Source organism: Pieris napi, chromosome 21 (assembly GCF_905475465.1).
Source record: "Pieris napi chromosome 21, ilPieNapi1.2, whole genome shotgun sequence".
In the NCBI taxonomy this organism is placed as follows: domain Eukaryota; kingdom Metazoa; phylum Arthropoda; class Insecta; order Lepidoptera; family Pieridae; genus Pieris; species Pieris napi.
In genome coordinates, this window is record NC_062254.1 from 7261346 (window position 1) to 7279739 (window position 18394).

The following is an 18394-nucleotide window of genomic DNA, read 5'->3' on the forward strand; positions in this document are numbered from 1 at the left end:
GGGCTTAGGGATCCGTAGGGTTGTTAGTTTTTTACATCTCACCCTTTCATATATTTAGTTATCTAGTGTAGTTTGCTCATACATACACTACATATACTATACATATACTTCTGACATTTAATACATATATATTTAAGTACACTTTTCACAGTCCACTGCTGGCAAGCTGTACAGTGGTGACTCTCTTGTAGTGCGTTCAAACCCAGGCTTGTTCATAGGGTGAAGGGAAATATGGTGAGGATCTCGACACGTAATTGGATGTGTCGTTCGTACTACGGATTTCATATAAAATAGTAGTTTGTTAAGGTTATTAAATTTTACAGAGGCGCTAGTATATACATAGCTTTATTATCGTCAAATAGCAACTCCATATACTTTTCAGACATACATAAAATGTTTGCGTGACTTAGGTATATTTGTCGAGTTGTAATAGCGTTTTATTTATGTAAGAGCGGAATAAAAGTTGTGGAAATCACATATAGCAGTGACAAGAATTCCTGACAGGTCGAGAAAAAATGCTATTGTCGAGCTATCCTTGTTTAAAATTATCGTTGAATTACAGGGAGATGTGGTCATCTATTAACCTTTGGAGAGTTATGTTACCCGCCCTTAATAGAACTTAGCATTTTTGGATTATACGAGTGACTACAAAGTTACCAACGTGGTAGTAATATATTTTGTAGCAAAACATTACTCGTGGTATCGACGAAACGACCCGACATAAAGACCGCTGAACGTCCAATTTCGTTCACTTATCATTCTCATTCATTCATCACAACTCCACAATGCATGCAAAACAAAAGCAAGCCCAACTTGTGCGGTTATAACGACACTAATGACTTCTTTGTTTCGCGTACAATACATGTTTGTGGAATCACTGAGTACCGTGATAAGACAAAAGCGTTTCTATGTTTCGAATTGTGATTCTTTAAAAGGAAAGGCTATAAAATTAAGTTTTGTGTTTATTCATTCATGGGGGCAAATATCGAAACAATAATACGTGTCTTACCAAGCGATACGTTAAGGAAATAAGGATATTAAATCAAACGTGCCGATCTGCCGTTTATGCCAATAATAAAAATATGTATTACAAACAATGACTTTTGTTATATTTTTATTTGCAGCTTTATTTATTACTCTTTTATATTTTCATCCCTTTTTTAACGCTGAATGGGTTGGTAAATACTGAAAAAGACTAAAAAGGACGTACGATCGACTGTCCGGCGCACAGCACATGCTGCAGGACTGTCCGGCGTATGGGGCATCCTGGTACCGAGTAGAGCAGAAAACAAACGTGGCTCTGACCAAAGGTTCATTTACCCAGTTAATGCGTGTTGCCCAAACACAGAAAGTACCTGGAGAATCTTTGCGAACGAATAGTTCAGCAGCTTCAAATAAGAAACAAAAATGTAACAATTTTCCAGCCTGCGTTGATACCGGGTGGTTCGGTTTGGAATGTATTCCCAGAAGATTGAAGTACAAATATGTATATAATAAAGTCCCTTCCGTGTTAGGGAAGAGGTATAAGCAAATGAATTATAAAAAAAATCATGTATTGTCTACTGAAAAGGGCAATACATTTAGGAACAACACAAAAAAGAACAATAAAAACAATAACTAACCTTAAAATATCATAACTAAAATATATTATTAAAAGGAGTCCCTTTAGGCAAGGTTCCGAAGATATTAGCAGAGTTCCCCTTTTGAATACCTAGACTAAATCTTTGACCGAGGTAGCTGCCAGCTCTTCGGTCTCCTGTGATGTCGACTAACCTTTTTACTATTTCCTTAAAAAGCCAAAATAGTAATATATTACTTAATTATAGCTTTTATATTAATTTGTATGTTCCAAATAACTTTGTGTGTCATTCCTGAGAATCGCGCGTTCATAGGGTATCGCGAACAGTTTGGAAACATAATATATTTTTAACATTGATTTATTTACTAATTCAATTAATTATACATCATTAGATTTTTCATTAATTAAGGAATTTATTTATAAAAGCTTGCCAACGCTCAGCACACTGATACATTTGTACAAAAACAATAAAATACAATTAAAAACTAATAGACAAACATAACATACACGACGAGATTATAAAAAGAAATGAAACTATAAAAACTAAACGAAAATCGATTTTAATGTGTGAGAAGACCACAATTTACTCCTTTGTCAAAGAATAATAAATTCCAATAAAATATTTTTATAATTTAAATCTGCGGTAAATTAAAAACTATCCTATTATATATATATTCCTATGCTTTGGCGTTTCAAAATCCCTGGCAATATGCCGTTCAACTTTAATTAAGTAATAAAAAAATATATATATCCAAAACGCACTGCTATATACTATTCAAAAAAACTACAGCTATATTTAGTAACATTACCGTAGTTGCTAAAACTGTTATTTACTTAACTATTTAACTGATTTAACGGATTTAAATTTCGTATCTCTATCTGTACTAATAAACTTTTATATTTAGAATACCTATATTTTTGTAACTTTTGTCAGGCAATGCGGAGCTTTTGACAACGGACCATCGCAGAATGTACGGCGTATAAACGCAAGAAGTTCTCCTGATCTGTCACCGGCAGCTGTCTCCAGACATATGACTTGGCGGGTTACTACCGTATCCAGGTATGTGTTGAAAAAGCTAAAGGCACAAATTAATTAAATGTATGCCATCTTCAACGTGTACTTCATCAACACTCAATGTATATTTAGGCTTAATCCTAGATAGCGTTTAATTGAACTATATTTTTCTATAAATCCAATTATAAGGTGAAATACATCATCATGTCTCATCATAGTTATAACATTATCAATCACTCCACATTGACACCACATTGTAGAGGAATTGCTTTTCCAGCTAAAGGGATGACCTTTCCTTTAATATTTCACCACTTTCTTAAAAACAAAATATCCACTGATTATTCTAAACTTTATACATTCACTAACAATCTTAGCAACACTTCAACTTGTTCAAACGGAAACTATTCTTCTTGTACCAGTAGTTTATAAAATTGTAAGAGTTATAAAAAAATTATTTCGACTATGTGTTTGCGTGTTGTTCCCACGAGAATGTAAGTGCGTGCTCCTATTTCACCATGCCTTCTGCTGATAGAGGACAAATCTTTGGTTTTTAATTTGTGTTATTATTATTAATTACTTAAAATGTCACATGGGACATGGTGTAATGGTTGCAGCTCCTTACAAACATTTTGTAAAACAAAAAAATGGCGATTAAAAAGAGTGGATAGGAGTTTATTGCCAGTTCTTCTCTCTCGTTCTACGCCTTTGAGAACTGGCAGTAAATGTAAAATTAGAAGCATTAATATGTATTTCTTTACTGACAAGTCATAAGTGTACATTATGTTACCTATGTGATTAAATTATTTTTTTACTTTTTTTTTACTTTTATGTCAAATGGAAGTGACTGCACGATACAGGGAGTCTAGTGTGGGGGCTGATGCACTTTTAACTAAACATGCTTTTATATTATGTGTTATAATGTGTTTTCTTTCTTCTACCAATCCAAGGGCCCGTGGTGCTACGGACGAGAAGTTGTACATATCCTTCACGCAATTCACAGTAGCTTCAGATTATAGTGTCGCTGAAGTTAGCAGAGCACTTACCAGCGGAGCACCAAAAAGTTCTCGTAGCACACACAACCGTTCTATAGTTCCGGATAGTTTTTAGAAAAAGTTCTGCGCTGTGATTCTGTAACTCACTTCACACACTCTCACAGCGGATTTTTGCTGTCAAATCGTTCGTGAAGGTGTCATGTTACAATTTGATATTCTGATAAACAATAACCGCGACAAAAGCGCCGCTCAAATGAGATTGTTCAAATTTGGAACTGAAATTAGGCAGCTGGTCATTTAAGTCCAGAAAAGCGTAGATTGCTCTGGCAGCTTCCACAGAAGACCATTTCTTGTGGATTAGTAGGTTTAGCTACAGTGTGCACTCGCAAGAGGCCGTCTAGTACAGAGCACACTTGAAATATACTTGGTTGTAATCTTAGACATGTTGAAACTTGTTAGACATTATTGTTTACTGAATTATCTCTTTACTAAAGGAATTCTCAGCGTGTTTGTTTAACGTGAAATCCCAGAATGTAATTATAGTGTGTACTTAAGCGAAATCGTAATTTCAATAATGTGTGTACTCTGGCGGAAACAATTCCATTAAATTAATGAAATTGTATTTTCGCGACTCTTATTAAAACATTGGTTATGTTATTATTATGATTAAATTGTTGATTTCATTTAATATTTAGCGTAGTACTGACAAATATTTATAATAAAAGTTTCTTTTGCGAACTAGCGAACTGTGGAATCGACTCCCGGTGGGGTCTTCCCTGAGAGATACGACCTCCAACTATTCAAAAATAGATAACTCCTCTTTCAAAGGCCAGCAACCCACCCACTAAAATTGGGTGTCAATAAGCTGCGATGACTGCCCTTTATGGGCGTCCCGTAGGCTGGTTTGCCCCCCTATTATATATATAAAAAGAGAATTTTAGAGAAGTTTAAATCACTTACTACATATATAATATGTTTACGGTACTAAAACCAAAAGGGTCTATTTCATTAATCATCTTTAGAGCACACGACAGGAATAGAACCCGTGATCTCCATTAATTCCATGTGTGCTAACCACGAAGGCACGGACACTTTTAGAAATTTATTGAAATATTAGTGTTCTTTGTTTCAGTCGCTCCCAAAGAAACAAAATAGGCATGAGCGTTTCCCACCCTCAGTTGAGTTATATGAACGGGTGTAATGGAAACGGGACCGGCTCTGGATCGAGGAAAGGGAGAGATGTAGCGACACAAACGCCGGCGAGCATTTCAGCTGAGACTCGACGCGCTAAGTTGAAGCCTTTGAAGATTTCATTGGCTGCCCCCAACGCTTTGAGTTTAAGGTAGGTTTATATATCCAAAGAATATATATAGTTCTAGTAACTATATATATTCTTTGGACCCGACAAACATTGTTTTGCTATGTATATTATTTCTAAGAAACATTGTTTTAGTTCGATTAAAATAACTATCTGCTATTATAACAAATAGGGGTTGATCGTAGAGGTGTGAAAATTATGGGTTGTATGTATTTTTGTATCATAAAAAAATAAAAAAAATTTTTTTTTGGGGTGGACACCCCTTATCACTTAAGGGTTTGAAAGATAGATAGTAGCCGATTCTCAAACTTACTGAATATACATAACAAATTTCATAAGAATCGGTCGAGAATTTTATATATTAGATAACACATAGATTTAGGTCTTAATTTTATAATGTATAATGTAAATTGCCTTGACCCTTCGTGAAAGCAACCCTTATTAATATAATTATCGGTTTTATAACGTATTATAATTTCATACTCGTACTCGTGAAATTGATACAAGTATGAAATTATAAAATTATTTTATTTCAAAGAGGAAGATAGCGAAACACTCATAATTACAGTTCAGACCTCTCATTCGAATTCTTCGCGAAAAACAGAATAAACACTTTTTATCCCGATTTTGATATAGTCGGTAGTGGGCTGAAAAATTTTAAAAAAACATTGTTTAGCTATCTGGTACCTAAGTACCTTAAAAGAGTACCGAGAGTTTTTTACGCCGGCTTTTTCTCTCGGCCTACACCCTCTGTCTTCTTTGCCGATGAGTAGGGATACCTACAAATTCAAATTATATGACGCGGAATAAGTGATACATGTATCTTATGTTTTATGATACAAAAATATTTTATTTTATTTTATTTTATTTTAAGCCGCAAAAAATTGGTAAATACTAAAATTCTCAGTTTTCTGTGTTTAATAAAAACAACAGAATTTCGCCGAAAATTGAATCTTATAGCAATGATAATTTTCCGCAGGCGGTAACAATGGTAAAATATATGTTGTATTTAATCTCATGCCCAAAAATTTATAAAAGCGTGGCTTTTAATTTTCGCTGGCTTAACAATGGCCATTTTCATTACAACTAATATTGAATAAAGTTTAAATTTAAACAATGTTAAATGCTTTTAAGATTCAATATGGAAGAATACAGGTAGTTTCGTAATTGTCAATTTTGCTCCAAAGCATCGATTAATGGGCTCCAATTTAGCTTGTTATTGTCATTAAATATGCAGGCTACGTTGTTTGATCTCGTATAGACGCAATATCCGGTCTTACGAAGCCTTCGTTCAATTAATTTATACGTTATTTATATATATTCAAATTTAAGTTGAAAAGCTACTTTTATGTTAATTCAAATAGAAGAATGCTTTAAAGTTTGATAATACCACTACGAATATAGAGAAGAATCGTGACCGTTGATTAAATTACCGTGATTGATGGATTGGTCAGAAAAGTTGAGACGGAAAAGCAAGAGCTTTTTGTTGGTTACGATGGGGTTGGAGGGCCATCGCTGAAACTTTGCACCAACGATATATTTCTGAGAAAATTAGAAGAATCTGGTAGACTCATAGTAGTTGTTCAGTTTGTTATTTTTATATAATTTTGGTTTATTTAAACCTATATAAGACAAGGATTAAGTACAAACTGTATGGTAATATTGAAATTAATATTGGTTGGACACCCCTTATCACTGAGGGATTTAAAAAATAGATAAGAGCCGATTCTCAGACTTACTGAATATGAAAATAAAATTTCATAAGAATCATTACCTCTGTATATTTATTTAAATTAAAAATAGAATTAGTGCATAAAAAGGTTAAAACACGGGATATTTTAAATAACAATAACACCACAAAATGATGACTCGTAAAGCTACAACTAAAGATATTGAAATCAGACTGAAGCAGGCTTTCTGGGCATTACAATTGACCAAAAACTTCAATGGAGTCAGCATATCACTGAACTTCCTGACAAGCTTAGTTCTGCGGCATACGCTATTAGGAAAATTAGGCAACTCACAGACAAGGAAACTGCCAGAATAGTATATTTTAGTTACTTTCACAGCGTTATGTCGTATGGAATTCTTTTATGGGGCAAAGCAGCAGATATACAATCTATTTTTATCTTGCAAAAACGTGCTATTAGGTCAATTTATTGCTTGAAACCAGGCACTTCACTTAGAAATTTGTTCAAGAAAATCCATATTTTGACGGTACCTTCCCAATATATTTACAACTGTATCATTTTTGTGCGTAGTAATATTAGTTCTCTTTTAAAGAACAGCGACATTCACAATAGAAATACAAGAAATAAGGGAAAACTTTTCCAGCCGTCTTACAGGTTGCAGAAAATAAATACTTCATTTATGGGCCTAAGTATACGCTGCTATAACATGATTCCTAGTGAAATATTGGAACTGCCCTGCGATTCTGTAACTCACTTCACGAACTCACACAGCGGTTTTCGCATCGGCGGTCGCTCTCAAATCAGTCGTGAAGCAGTCATTTTATGATTTGGCATTCTGAAAAGGTGGGAGCTTGTAGTTTATTGTTTATCAGAATGCCAAATCGCATCGCAATTACAGAATCGCAGGGCTGCCTTTAAACAGATTCAAAACACATATCAAAAAAACCTTAATGTGTAAAGGTTACTACACAGTCAATGACTACCTGGAAGATAAAAATGCTTGGCAATAGTTCTAATTATGTATGAATATGTGTGTAATGGTGAATGTGGTAAATCACAGAACAGATTTTAATTTTTTTTTTACTAATGTAACTTTAATGACGTTGTGGTTTATGACATTTTCCTTTGAATAATTGTAATGTAAAGGGAGGGCAAAACTTGCTGAGTTTCTTGCCCGTTCTTCTCAGAACAAGGCTTCCTGGTAGTTTTGCGAACGGATGGCGTAGTCCTGCTCTTTCGTGAATTTTGTAAACGTTGTTGACATTCATAAGCATGCTCTAAGAAGCATCTAAATTGAATAAACGTATTTTGATTTTGATTGAATCGGTCGAGCCGTTTCGGAGGAGTATGGGAACGAATTTTATACATATAGAGATGGAATATATAAAAACGCTTCATGTTCATTTGAATTGGCCCAAAACTGAGCTGAATCAAAAGGCACATTAGAATACAAAGTCATTTATATAATAAGGATATTATGCCTAAAAGTTAGAATAATTCATACGAATAAAAATATACACAAACACAAGTCACAGTTTAAATACGGACATAAATTCACCCTTACTAATTTTCCTCATAACCTGTAAATTTGCAAACAAAATGGGGTTCAAAGTTATGTGCGGCAACATTTATTCAGAACAATTCAACTAGTGTCTGTGAAATTGTTGTTTTGGGACCCTTGTGTGAGAATTAATCTTTAGGACCTTTAGCTTTTATTTAGTCTGTTTTGACACATTCAAGGGTCTGAATAATAGTCCCTACACGATCATATTTTCTGTCGCTGTAACTGTTTCGCCTTTATTACTTCTTTATACCGTGAAGGGCCAATTCGAAGAGTGTTACCAGTTTAAACAAAATTATTTACATACAGAAATATGTTTACAACGCTTCACACACATATTTTAAGGGGATGGTAGCAACGATGAATTGTTACAGATATGTATTTTAAAAATAGGTATTATTTTTTTAATTATCTTATAAATGTTACACTAATAACAATATATAACATTGTAATAAATATATTGAAAGTAATATTCATACTTTTCAAAGTAACCATAAAACATCGCTCAGTTATTATCAAACATATACTTTCTACCTTAATTTTTACCGACGGCAAATTGATGTACGTATGTTTCGTTATTTTTAATGACAACTACCAGCAGTGTTGGTCTAGTGGCTTCAGCGTGTGGCTCTCATCTCATCGTAGGTTCGATCCCCGGCTGTACACCAACCGCATGTAGCATTCCCTCAAACGGTGAAAGAAAACATTGTGAGGAAACCGGCTTGCCTTAGTCGACGGTGTGTTTTATCACTTGAGGCTGATCACCTATTTGCCTATTAGATTACCAAATGATCATGAAACAGATTCCGAAATCGAACTAATCTAAATTTATGTCTGATTTATTTATTCCAGGTTTCTAACAAATCGCAAGAAAGGCAGATCGCTATCAGCCAACGCTGTAGCTAACGAACAAAAAGCTACAAAGGTCCTTGGCTTAGTTTTCTTCACATTCGTCTTATGTTGGGCTCCTTTCTTCTTACTTAATATTCTGTTCGCGTCCTGCCCTGCCTGTATCGTGCCAGGTAATTTATTTAAACAATACGTATTAATTTGATAAATTGTTAGGGAAGGGGCTAATTACCTAGAGTGCCCTGTTTTGTAAGCGTGTATTGTTATAATCCATTTGTCATATTAACACGCTAATTGAAGACAAGATACGCATCTGTAATTTCATATGTTAGTATCTAGTATTAATATGGGGAGTGTGTACGTGAATAAAAGGCGATATAATAGGGGGGTTTCGTTTGTAAACGAAACGGCGGATCGTGTCGCGTGACTGTGATTGGCCTAGAGACACTGTTTACCAATCGTTACTGAGGGAAACTCACAATTGTATAGGTTATAATATTCTTATACTAAGAACTATACTATATATAAAATTTCCCAATATCCCCAGCTCTTGTGGTGCGGGACCTTATTTTATTCACATATTTTGTACAAATATATATATTTTAAGAAACTTACTAATATTATATATATATTACTATATACTATTTCTATTATATATTCATAGGCGAGTGGGGGCCCGTCGTATTAGTAGTTGTGTGAGTAAATATTCTTTATATTGCCTTCATACAAGTACCTTATCTCAAATAGTTCTAGAATTAGTCTAAGCACTCTTCGTAGTTATAAACAAAGAAATGTGTCAAAAGTTTCTAAAACGAATTTTTGTTCATGTTCCATTTATAATGCAACACCTGAGACGGCTGGACTCATATCTTGATACGTAAGGAAAATATATAGGAGCTGACATTATAATTCAAACATATTACTATATAAGTACTATACAAACATATTATTACCGAATACACTGTTTGGAACTAAAATTTATTTAATATATAGTACAAAATGTGTTTATAGGTATGTATTATAATACTTTTTTACATTATCTGTGAGACATGTTCTAGGTCACATCTACACATATCTTGTATGCATTGGGATTATTTGTTATGTTTCCTTATAAAGATAATATTTTGTTTCAGAACACGTGGTAGATATTTGTCTATGGCTTGGCTATGTATCGTCTACGATCAATCCTATTATCTATACAATCTTCAATAGAACCTTTAGAGCGGCATTTTTGAGGCTTCTACGCTGTCACTGTAGTAGGTAAGTTAAATAACGTATGTGAAAAATATTGAGGGAAAAGTTGTTTTGGTTTGGTTAAAGTTCCTGGGTTGGGTTGGGTATGAATATATGCATTTTATCCGGTCACGACATGTAGATTGTTGACATAGCTTTTATAATAATTTGTAGATATATTATTTTTAAAATAATAAAAAAAAATTGTAGACAGTTAGAAAATATAAATAAAAGACTTTTTGTCTTTTGAGTAGTGTTGGCCTAGTGGCTACAGCGTGCGACTCTCATACCTGTCGTCGTAGGTTCGATCTCCGGCTGTACACCAATGTATTTTCTTTCTATGTGCGCATTTAACATTTGCTCGAACGGTGAAGGAAAACATCGTGAGGAAACCGACATGTCTTAGACCCAAAAAGTCGACGGCGTGTGTCAGGCACTGGAGGCTGATCACCTAACTTGCCAATTAGATTTAAAAATGATCATGAAACAGATTCAGAAATCTGAGGCCAAGACCTAAAGAGGTTGTAGCGCCACTGATTTGTTTTTGTCTTTTGGCGGACAACGGATTGTGGGCACGATAATGTGCAAAATAAATAAAATCCTGAGATTTTCTTAATTCAAATTCTCTTACATAGGATTCGGCATTCTAAATATATTAAATAATTAGTGACGCCCCGAATAATGTAGAGTCTGAAACTCTTCCGGAGAACCAAAAAATACAAGAAAAAATTTTCTATTTAGATAAAAGCCCTATTGTGTTGATATTAAAAAAATATTTATTTTTAATTACTAACTGAAGTGTATTGCTAACTTGGCACAACTCCAAGTGAAAACAGATTGAAAATTTAAGGCTCCGATGCTGTTATTGTTTCGAAATTAATTAAGGCGAAGTTTAAACTGATAAAATCACATCATTGTTACCAACGTCTTTAGGAAAACTTAAGAAAATGTGTTTTAAAGGGTTTTCTTATTAAGGTGGCTTCAAAGGTTAAAAACCAGTGTGGCACTCGGGGACTGTCGCGGTAGAGCAATTGTATAACATTTTTTTATCAACTTATGCAATTATAATTCTTTATTTATTTTTATTTATGCAGTATTTTATTTTTTGATATTAATTCAATCTACCACTCTACCAGACTCAGACTAACACGTCAGAGAGATGTGAATACGCAGTATGCGTTCTGTCCCACTCTAACGCTCCTGCGCTACGTCACCGATAACGCCAGACCGATGTGAGACGCAGTTTGCGTTCTGTACCGCTCTTACGCGTATTGGCCGCACCTATATTAAGTCATCTTGTGTTAGGCTTTTTTATTTTCGTTACGGAATTTCTTAATTCGGTCGCGGAGCTCAAAGACCGCGATATAATCTATGCAATAGCTAAAAAAATATCACGAAACATATTCAGGATTCTGAGACCAAAACCAAGGGTTTGTCGCCCTACGGTGTGTTTTTCACTGTTTAGGTATACTGCACCTAAGTAACGGATGCACAAAAAAGAATGATTTTTACTGTTTTTGCTAAATTTTAAAATGCCTCGCCCCTATATATATTATAAGTACATCCTTCTCTTCTGTGTTAGGTTCAATGCACTTAGTTGGTTAGAAGCGTCTATTGGTTTGAATTTAATTAATTGTTACGCTACACAGACTATTCTAGTGATACGAAATAATTACCGTGAGTCACAGTGGGGCGCAGGTAGGTAAAATATACAGTATTTCTTTACGTACTTTTTAACTTAATAGTAGACAGATTTCGTTTTATGAAACCAAAATGAAAGCTGATAAATTCGCCAATTACGTAAGCAATACTAATAAGCTCGAGCTCAAAGAGAGCTTTAAACAAATGCAGTCGAAGCACGTTTTCCGAATCAGCATTTCCAATTGGATGACACTTAGAGACTCGCTTAAGGATCAGGATCGAATAATTTAATTTGAGCTTTAAATGGATTTTTTTATAAACCTTTGAAATATTCCCAAAAATACTCTTATTTATTATTAAAATATACTGTTCAGATTACATTTAAATTGACTAACTGCTGACACAGCTCACGTGGTTGTTCTAAATTTTAGCAGCTGTTGTACGCGATACACCAGCTCACAAGAATAATATTATGTATGTGTGAATATGTGTAAGCAGTATTTAAGATATTGTTTAATACAATAAATCAGATTTGAATATTGCTCTGTCTTATTAATTTTGTCACTTGACCTCAAAATAGCGAAGACTACTTCAATCTATATCGTGGTGAGCTTTGAGATAATCTCATCACTCACCACACATTTCCCCGTTCACTGGCTGGCAAGCTGTACAATGGTCCTTCGAGCCGGATATTTTAATACTACCGTATCTTCTGACCACTCACAATTAAAAAGCCTTTTATTCGTATATCTGTACTTTTTTGCAGACGGGGTCGTTGCACTCTCTACCGAGCGGTTGGATCTACACGCGGTGCATCGCAACTCTGTGCCAGGTCCGCCTTACCACTTGCTATATCATTGCGACCAGCCGCCATGCCCACTACCCAATCACAGGATACCACCGAAACAGTTCTTATTGAACCACGGTTAGATTTTAATGTTAGATATTAAATACCGTGATTTTTTAAAAACTGGTTCTATAAAATTGTAATCATAAAAAGTCTTATTATTGTGATCGCTGATATAAAACAGTGTTTAATAGGGCCTGATTAAGTTTCTATGAATATAGCAATTTTTAGTCGATATAAATTTATCTTTGTAATTTGTAAATCTCAATATTTATTGATGTTTGGTAAGATCGGAAGAGGACATACGAAGAGACAACGAGAAAGATGGTTCTAGGCCTTACAAGATATAAGGCTGAAATTTATACCGTACTTAAGGTGACATTCAGAAACGGAACTTAGCGCTAAGTGTGAGTAAAGCAAAAACGTAGTTACATAAGGAGGTCAGGCCAAAATTTGTTTTTGTTTGTTCTATTTATTTTGGTCTCGTTTTCATACCCTTACACTTAGCTTACACTTATATAAGTTAAGTAAGTGATCTGCAGGTTGAAATCACTTCCGTTAGACATTTATTTATTTTCCCAGATTATTATTGTATCTCAGTAATGAGTTGGTTACACAATAAAACATCTGAATAATTCGTTTATTAAAAATACTGATATTAAAAATGTCATATTTATTTATTTATTTGGAAAACAAAATAGATACATCTCTTTACCATAAAAAAAAGTTAAATAAATAAAACATAAAATAGACACATTGGTATCCACATAAAGTTTCACTCATAAAAAAATATGATAGAAAGCCAAGCAAAACAAAACATGAATGTATAAATCCGGAGAACGAGAAACCTACTAGTAGCTATAATAAGAAAGATACAAGGATAAGTCATTGATAGTTATTTTAAATTATTATTATTATTATTTATATTTTATACCTTCACCTTATAAGTATGGACATGATAAATTGGCCCAGAAAGACCATTCGAATCGCAAAGATTACACATCGTGTATTCACTCAGTTTCGTGACGTGTGCGCTGGCTGAGGCTTAGCGCTAAAACTTACTCCCACATGTCAAACATTGACATACGGGAGTTTAACACACAGAGTCTGGCTAATCAAAGAAGATAATTGAATTATTTGAAAACTTTCGAATGGCAACACAGAATGTCATTGAATTTCTTAGGTTAGTATTATTTATTGTCTTGATAGGTACTTCATGCAATTACTCATTTTTATTTCTATTATATATTTTTTCCGAATAGTTAACAGGTATAATAGCCTCAACTTTGTTTTATTGATTTTTTAGATTCTGATTTTGATTATTCCGAATAAAGTTGTGTTTTACAATAAATATAGTTTTAGTTTTCCATGCAATGCTAGTAATTTTAAGTATCAATTGTAAAAGACTAAATACGTACTTATAGTATTTAATTTCATAGAAATACAGTTACCATTCATGTAAAAAGTAATAAAATAAAATCAAGTAAGCTTAATCCACAAAATATATCAAACTTTTAGGGATACCATACTAAAAAAAATTGAGTTTGCCGCGCTTTTTCGTTATCTTCTTTCATTAGCCAGACTCTAGTCATGTTTATGAATCTTACCTAAGTACTATAAGCCTAAGTAGGCTTTATGAATTTCTGCCTTAGTCTAAACACAATATTATGCAAAATTTTATGTGAAACAAAGAGCCCAATAATCAATACCTATAGATTCAGTCCTATAGGTAAGGGAGCGTTCAAGTATTACGTCACGCAATTTTTGGACTTATCGGGAACCCCGCCCATGTAACGCGCCGTAACGTTTTTCTGTGCCCTATAGTAAAACGTTTTGTGACCGCCCAGTCACTCTTTATACCTAAAAGTTACCATTATGTGGTGTAAAGTACCTACTGGAAAGTTGAAAATAATATTAACTATAACGCGTAATTTAATCCCTGCCCTGCATCGAAACGTTTTAAAAAAGGACGGGGGGGGTCATCCCCAAAATTCGTTACGTAATACTTGAACGCTCCCTAATAAATTATTGTACTTTGTAAAATTGTATGCAATAATGTAAATATGATTTATTTTAGTAATTGTCGTTTTAGGTGTAAATTGATATTAGTATGCGTTGTGATGTTAGTTATTTCAATAATATTTGTAGACTCTATGTTTGAAGGTTAAGTGGTATTTAATAAATTATAATTTTTACTCATTGTTTTAATCGGACTACAATATCCCCTTAAAATAAAAACACGCCCGTGACATGAGATGAATTTTTCTGATTCCTTCGTGGAGGAAGGATGGTGTACTGTTCACTTTATCCTAATGGGAGGATCCTCGAACAGTCTAACCACTGACTGTAAAGTATAGTAAAAAATAATTTAATAATTTAGGTAACATAATGTACACTTATGACTCGTCAGTAAAGAAATACATATTAATGCTTCTAATTTTACATTTACTGCCAGTTCTCAAATCAAGGGCATAGAACGGGATAGAAGAACTGGCAATAAACTCTCCGCCACTATTTTTAATCGCCATTTTCTTTTGTTTTACACAATGTTTGTAAGGAGCTGCAACCATTACACCATGTCCCATGTGACGTTTTAAGTAATTAACTGGCTCAAAGACCCCAATGGCTAATGTCGATATTATATTTATACGTAGCGGCCGAAATAACTTTGTTGATTTACGTTTCAGTGGATGACGTCAATGTCGGAACACCTTCAATTGATTCAATAGTCTGATTTTTATATAATTCAAGCTATAACATGCTTGCTTACTGATATTATGAAACATTTTTAATAAGCATTATTATTTTTATATTATCAACAATTTTGCTTAGAATATATTACTAACGCATGATTCCAAAAACAAAATATTTACTTAATTACTTAAAGTTTTTACATAGCCAACAAGACAACTCATGTCTAGAAAAGCTTTCCAGCTATGAATACGGATATAGAAAATATTTTCTACGACTTCAAAATAACGTCTATTCACTACAGAACTCATATGTCATTTACTTTCCTCTATAATCTTTAATTTATAATTTTGTTCATCTGCTTATTAGCGATAGCGATACAAGTACATATTTATATATGTAAATAACGGAGTATATAAATAAGAAGTATACATAGTTTTTCTTTCCACCAGAACGTCGAGTAATATTCGGTACCGTTCGAAGTATCGAATGTCATTTTAGTAACAAGCGAAATACCCGCATAGAGAAATGATAAACACACGAGTTGGCAACACAAATGCATACTGGAAGACGATCAATCACACCCGTCGCCCGAATCCCGTGTGATATTGAGAACTGTTTGCGACCGGAAATACATCAAGTGTTTGGTCTTGTATATTGTGGTAAGGAGAATTTATGAACTGTGTTATTGGTAAAGAGATCCACTGCAGTACATGGTTGACTAGAAACAAATATTGAGTTTACACGTCTGTCTCACGTTTGTTCTTATCGTTTAAGGATCATTTTAACAGATTGTATAGGGTGGACAATTTTAGCACTTTAAAGACCTTTTGCTAAGTTGTTTTAGCAACATTGCAGTGTAAATTAACTAGAAATATTATTCTCTTTATTTCGATACAAACAATGTCCTCGGAAGTTGAATGGCGCTATGCAGGCTACTTGATTGTGAGGAAGTTGCATGGATCTGGCTAGCGCTGCGTGTTTTGATTGTCCTAATTTTTACATGTATGATTTTTGAGAGCAAAAATAAAATACAATGAAAAAGGTCCTAGTACCGAGTGGCTAACAACGATCACATAATCTACTCGTATATATAATAAATCAAATCTGTTAGTTCCTTCATAAAATGGCAAATTATATGCATTTAAAATGTTTTTTTTAAATATGTAAATAACGTTTATTGGTAATCATAATAATCAAATATACAGTTTCTACAGTTTTCTTAACCTACATAGTAATAATAAAAAAATAAATTTAAAAATTAAATAAATTTAAAAAGTTTGGTCCCTGTGGCAGTGTACCTTTAACGCTGGCAGCATTTCCTCGCTGTATAGCGATAATTATTCGTTGAGTGAGGAAAGCACCAGCTCTGGGGTCACCAGTACTATCTGCTAGGCCCAACTTAAATCTTTAATTAGCGCCTGTACTCTTGAACCCCACGGCCCAAGAGTATCTACTCCAAAGGGAACAAAATCGAAGTTGGAGGAAAGACACTTATATGAGCCGTTTGTCATTTTCCCGAAAATGTTTACTAACATTTTTTTTAAATTAAAGTACTCATAAACTCATAAATATTACTTTTATATTAAAATACAGAATGGTGATAGAAATAACAAGTGAAAAATATTGTTACCTGAGGTAATCCTTAATAAACAAACAACGAACAGCTGTACACTATAAATAGGACATAAAAAAATATTATTCCATTTTCACAAAAAGAGAATTCATAAAACTGAGCATTTTGTCCCAATCCAACAATGAAACTTTAAGCAGCTGCTTTATTTAGCAATTCAACTTAAAACCCATTTTATCTTTTCCTCTCGAAACTTGAAAGCTCGGCCAAACTTAAACTTTACTCGTTACCTTAATATCTTCATAACTTTCACGCGTTTAAATCATCTGATTTAGGTTTAATAGATTCCAATTTTTAATTTCCTCTACTAAGAATAATTTCAAGTGATTGGCCCAACGGGGTGTTACTTTGTCTAATAATTTAATTTAAGGCTTAGTGTACAGCTGTCTATCAACACGAAACAATTATTGTTAAGCTGATCGAACCCAGGGCCATCATGAAGGACGCAGGTCTAATAAAGAATGATGATTATCGCCGACGTGGCGTGGTTCAACAGTTGATTTTTTTACTCATTTAATCTGGTGATTTATTAGTCGCGTATTGTTCCAATTTTGAAACAGACAAAGAATAAAATTTACTATGAAAGAAGACGCAAAAATATGTTTACGTAATTTAAGCCTCCGTGGTGATATTGTGACTTCGATCTGGCGAATAATTGTTTTGGCCTACTTTCATTTGAATAAATACAGCACAACTGCAATAATTACATTAGGTACGGTAAGGTTAAGCTATTAGAACCATCCCTCAGGGAGTTCCTAATAGCTCTCATGACTTCATAAAATTACATACAATTGGCATATAATTGTTTCAAAGAAATTTATTGCAAATTGATTTTACATGAATTTCAGCGAACGACAGTTTTTTATTTATTCCAACATTCGTTAAATGGTAAATCGCGTGATATCGTTGTATCATTTATCGATGGATTGTATTTATACACTGACAATGCTTCGGGACAGTGTTGAAAATAAAACTATAAGTAGTAGTTAAATTAAAAATCATATTTAATTCTTCATAAATCATCTATTATACACACTTGTTTACCATTGTAGGAGGCTGGTTAATAGGACTACTGGTAAGTGATCACCGGATCTTTTTATTATATAAATTAAGGATAAACATAGCCACCGTGACGAAGTCGACCAAATCCAGGGTGTACTAGACAAGTTAAACGTTCCCATAACCATCGAGCAAGAATGATGATTATCATGGTATGTCGAGATCGTAGCAAGCAGAGATCCGTGGTCTCTGCCTACCCCTGTAGGGAAAAGGCGTGAATAAAAATAAATAAATATTTCACGAATTAGCTTTTTTCTTTCTCTTTTACGTAGATACTTTCTGGTT

The 18394-nt window shown here is 33.7% G+C and overlaps 1 protein-coding gene across 1 annotated transcript in view; it reads left to right on the forward strand.

The window, feature by feature from the left end:
* The window catches only part of LOC125060499 (5-hydroxytryptamine receptor 2C), a 76331-nt gene extending 62943 nt beyond the window's left edge, over positions 1–13388 (forward strand). The window contains exons 6-10 of the mRNA XM_047665445.1: positions 2514–2639; positions 4719–4928; positions 9009–9178; positions 10139–10265; positions 12646–13388. Of these exons, the coding sequence (XP_047521401.1) occupies positions 2514–2639; positions 4719–4928; positions 9009–9178; positions 10139–10265; positions 12646–12829 (817 nt within the window). The 3' untranslated portion in view covers positions 12830–13388. The remainder of the gene's footprint in view (positions 1–2513; positions 2640–4718; positions 4929–9008; positions 9179–10138; positions 10266–12645) is intronic.
* Positions 13389–18394: the final 5006 nt, after the last annotated feature.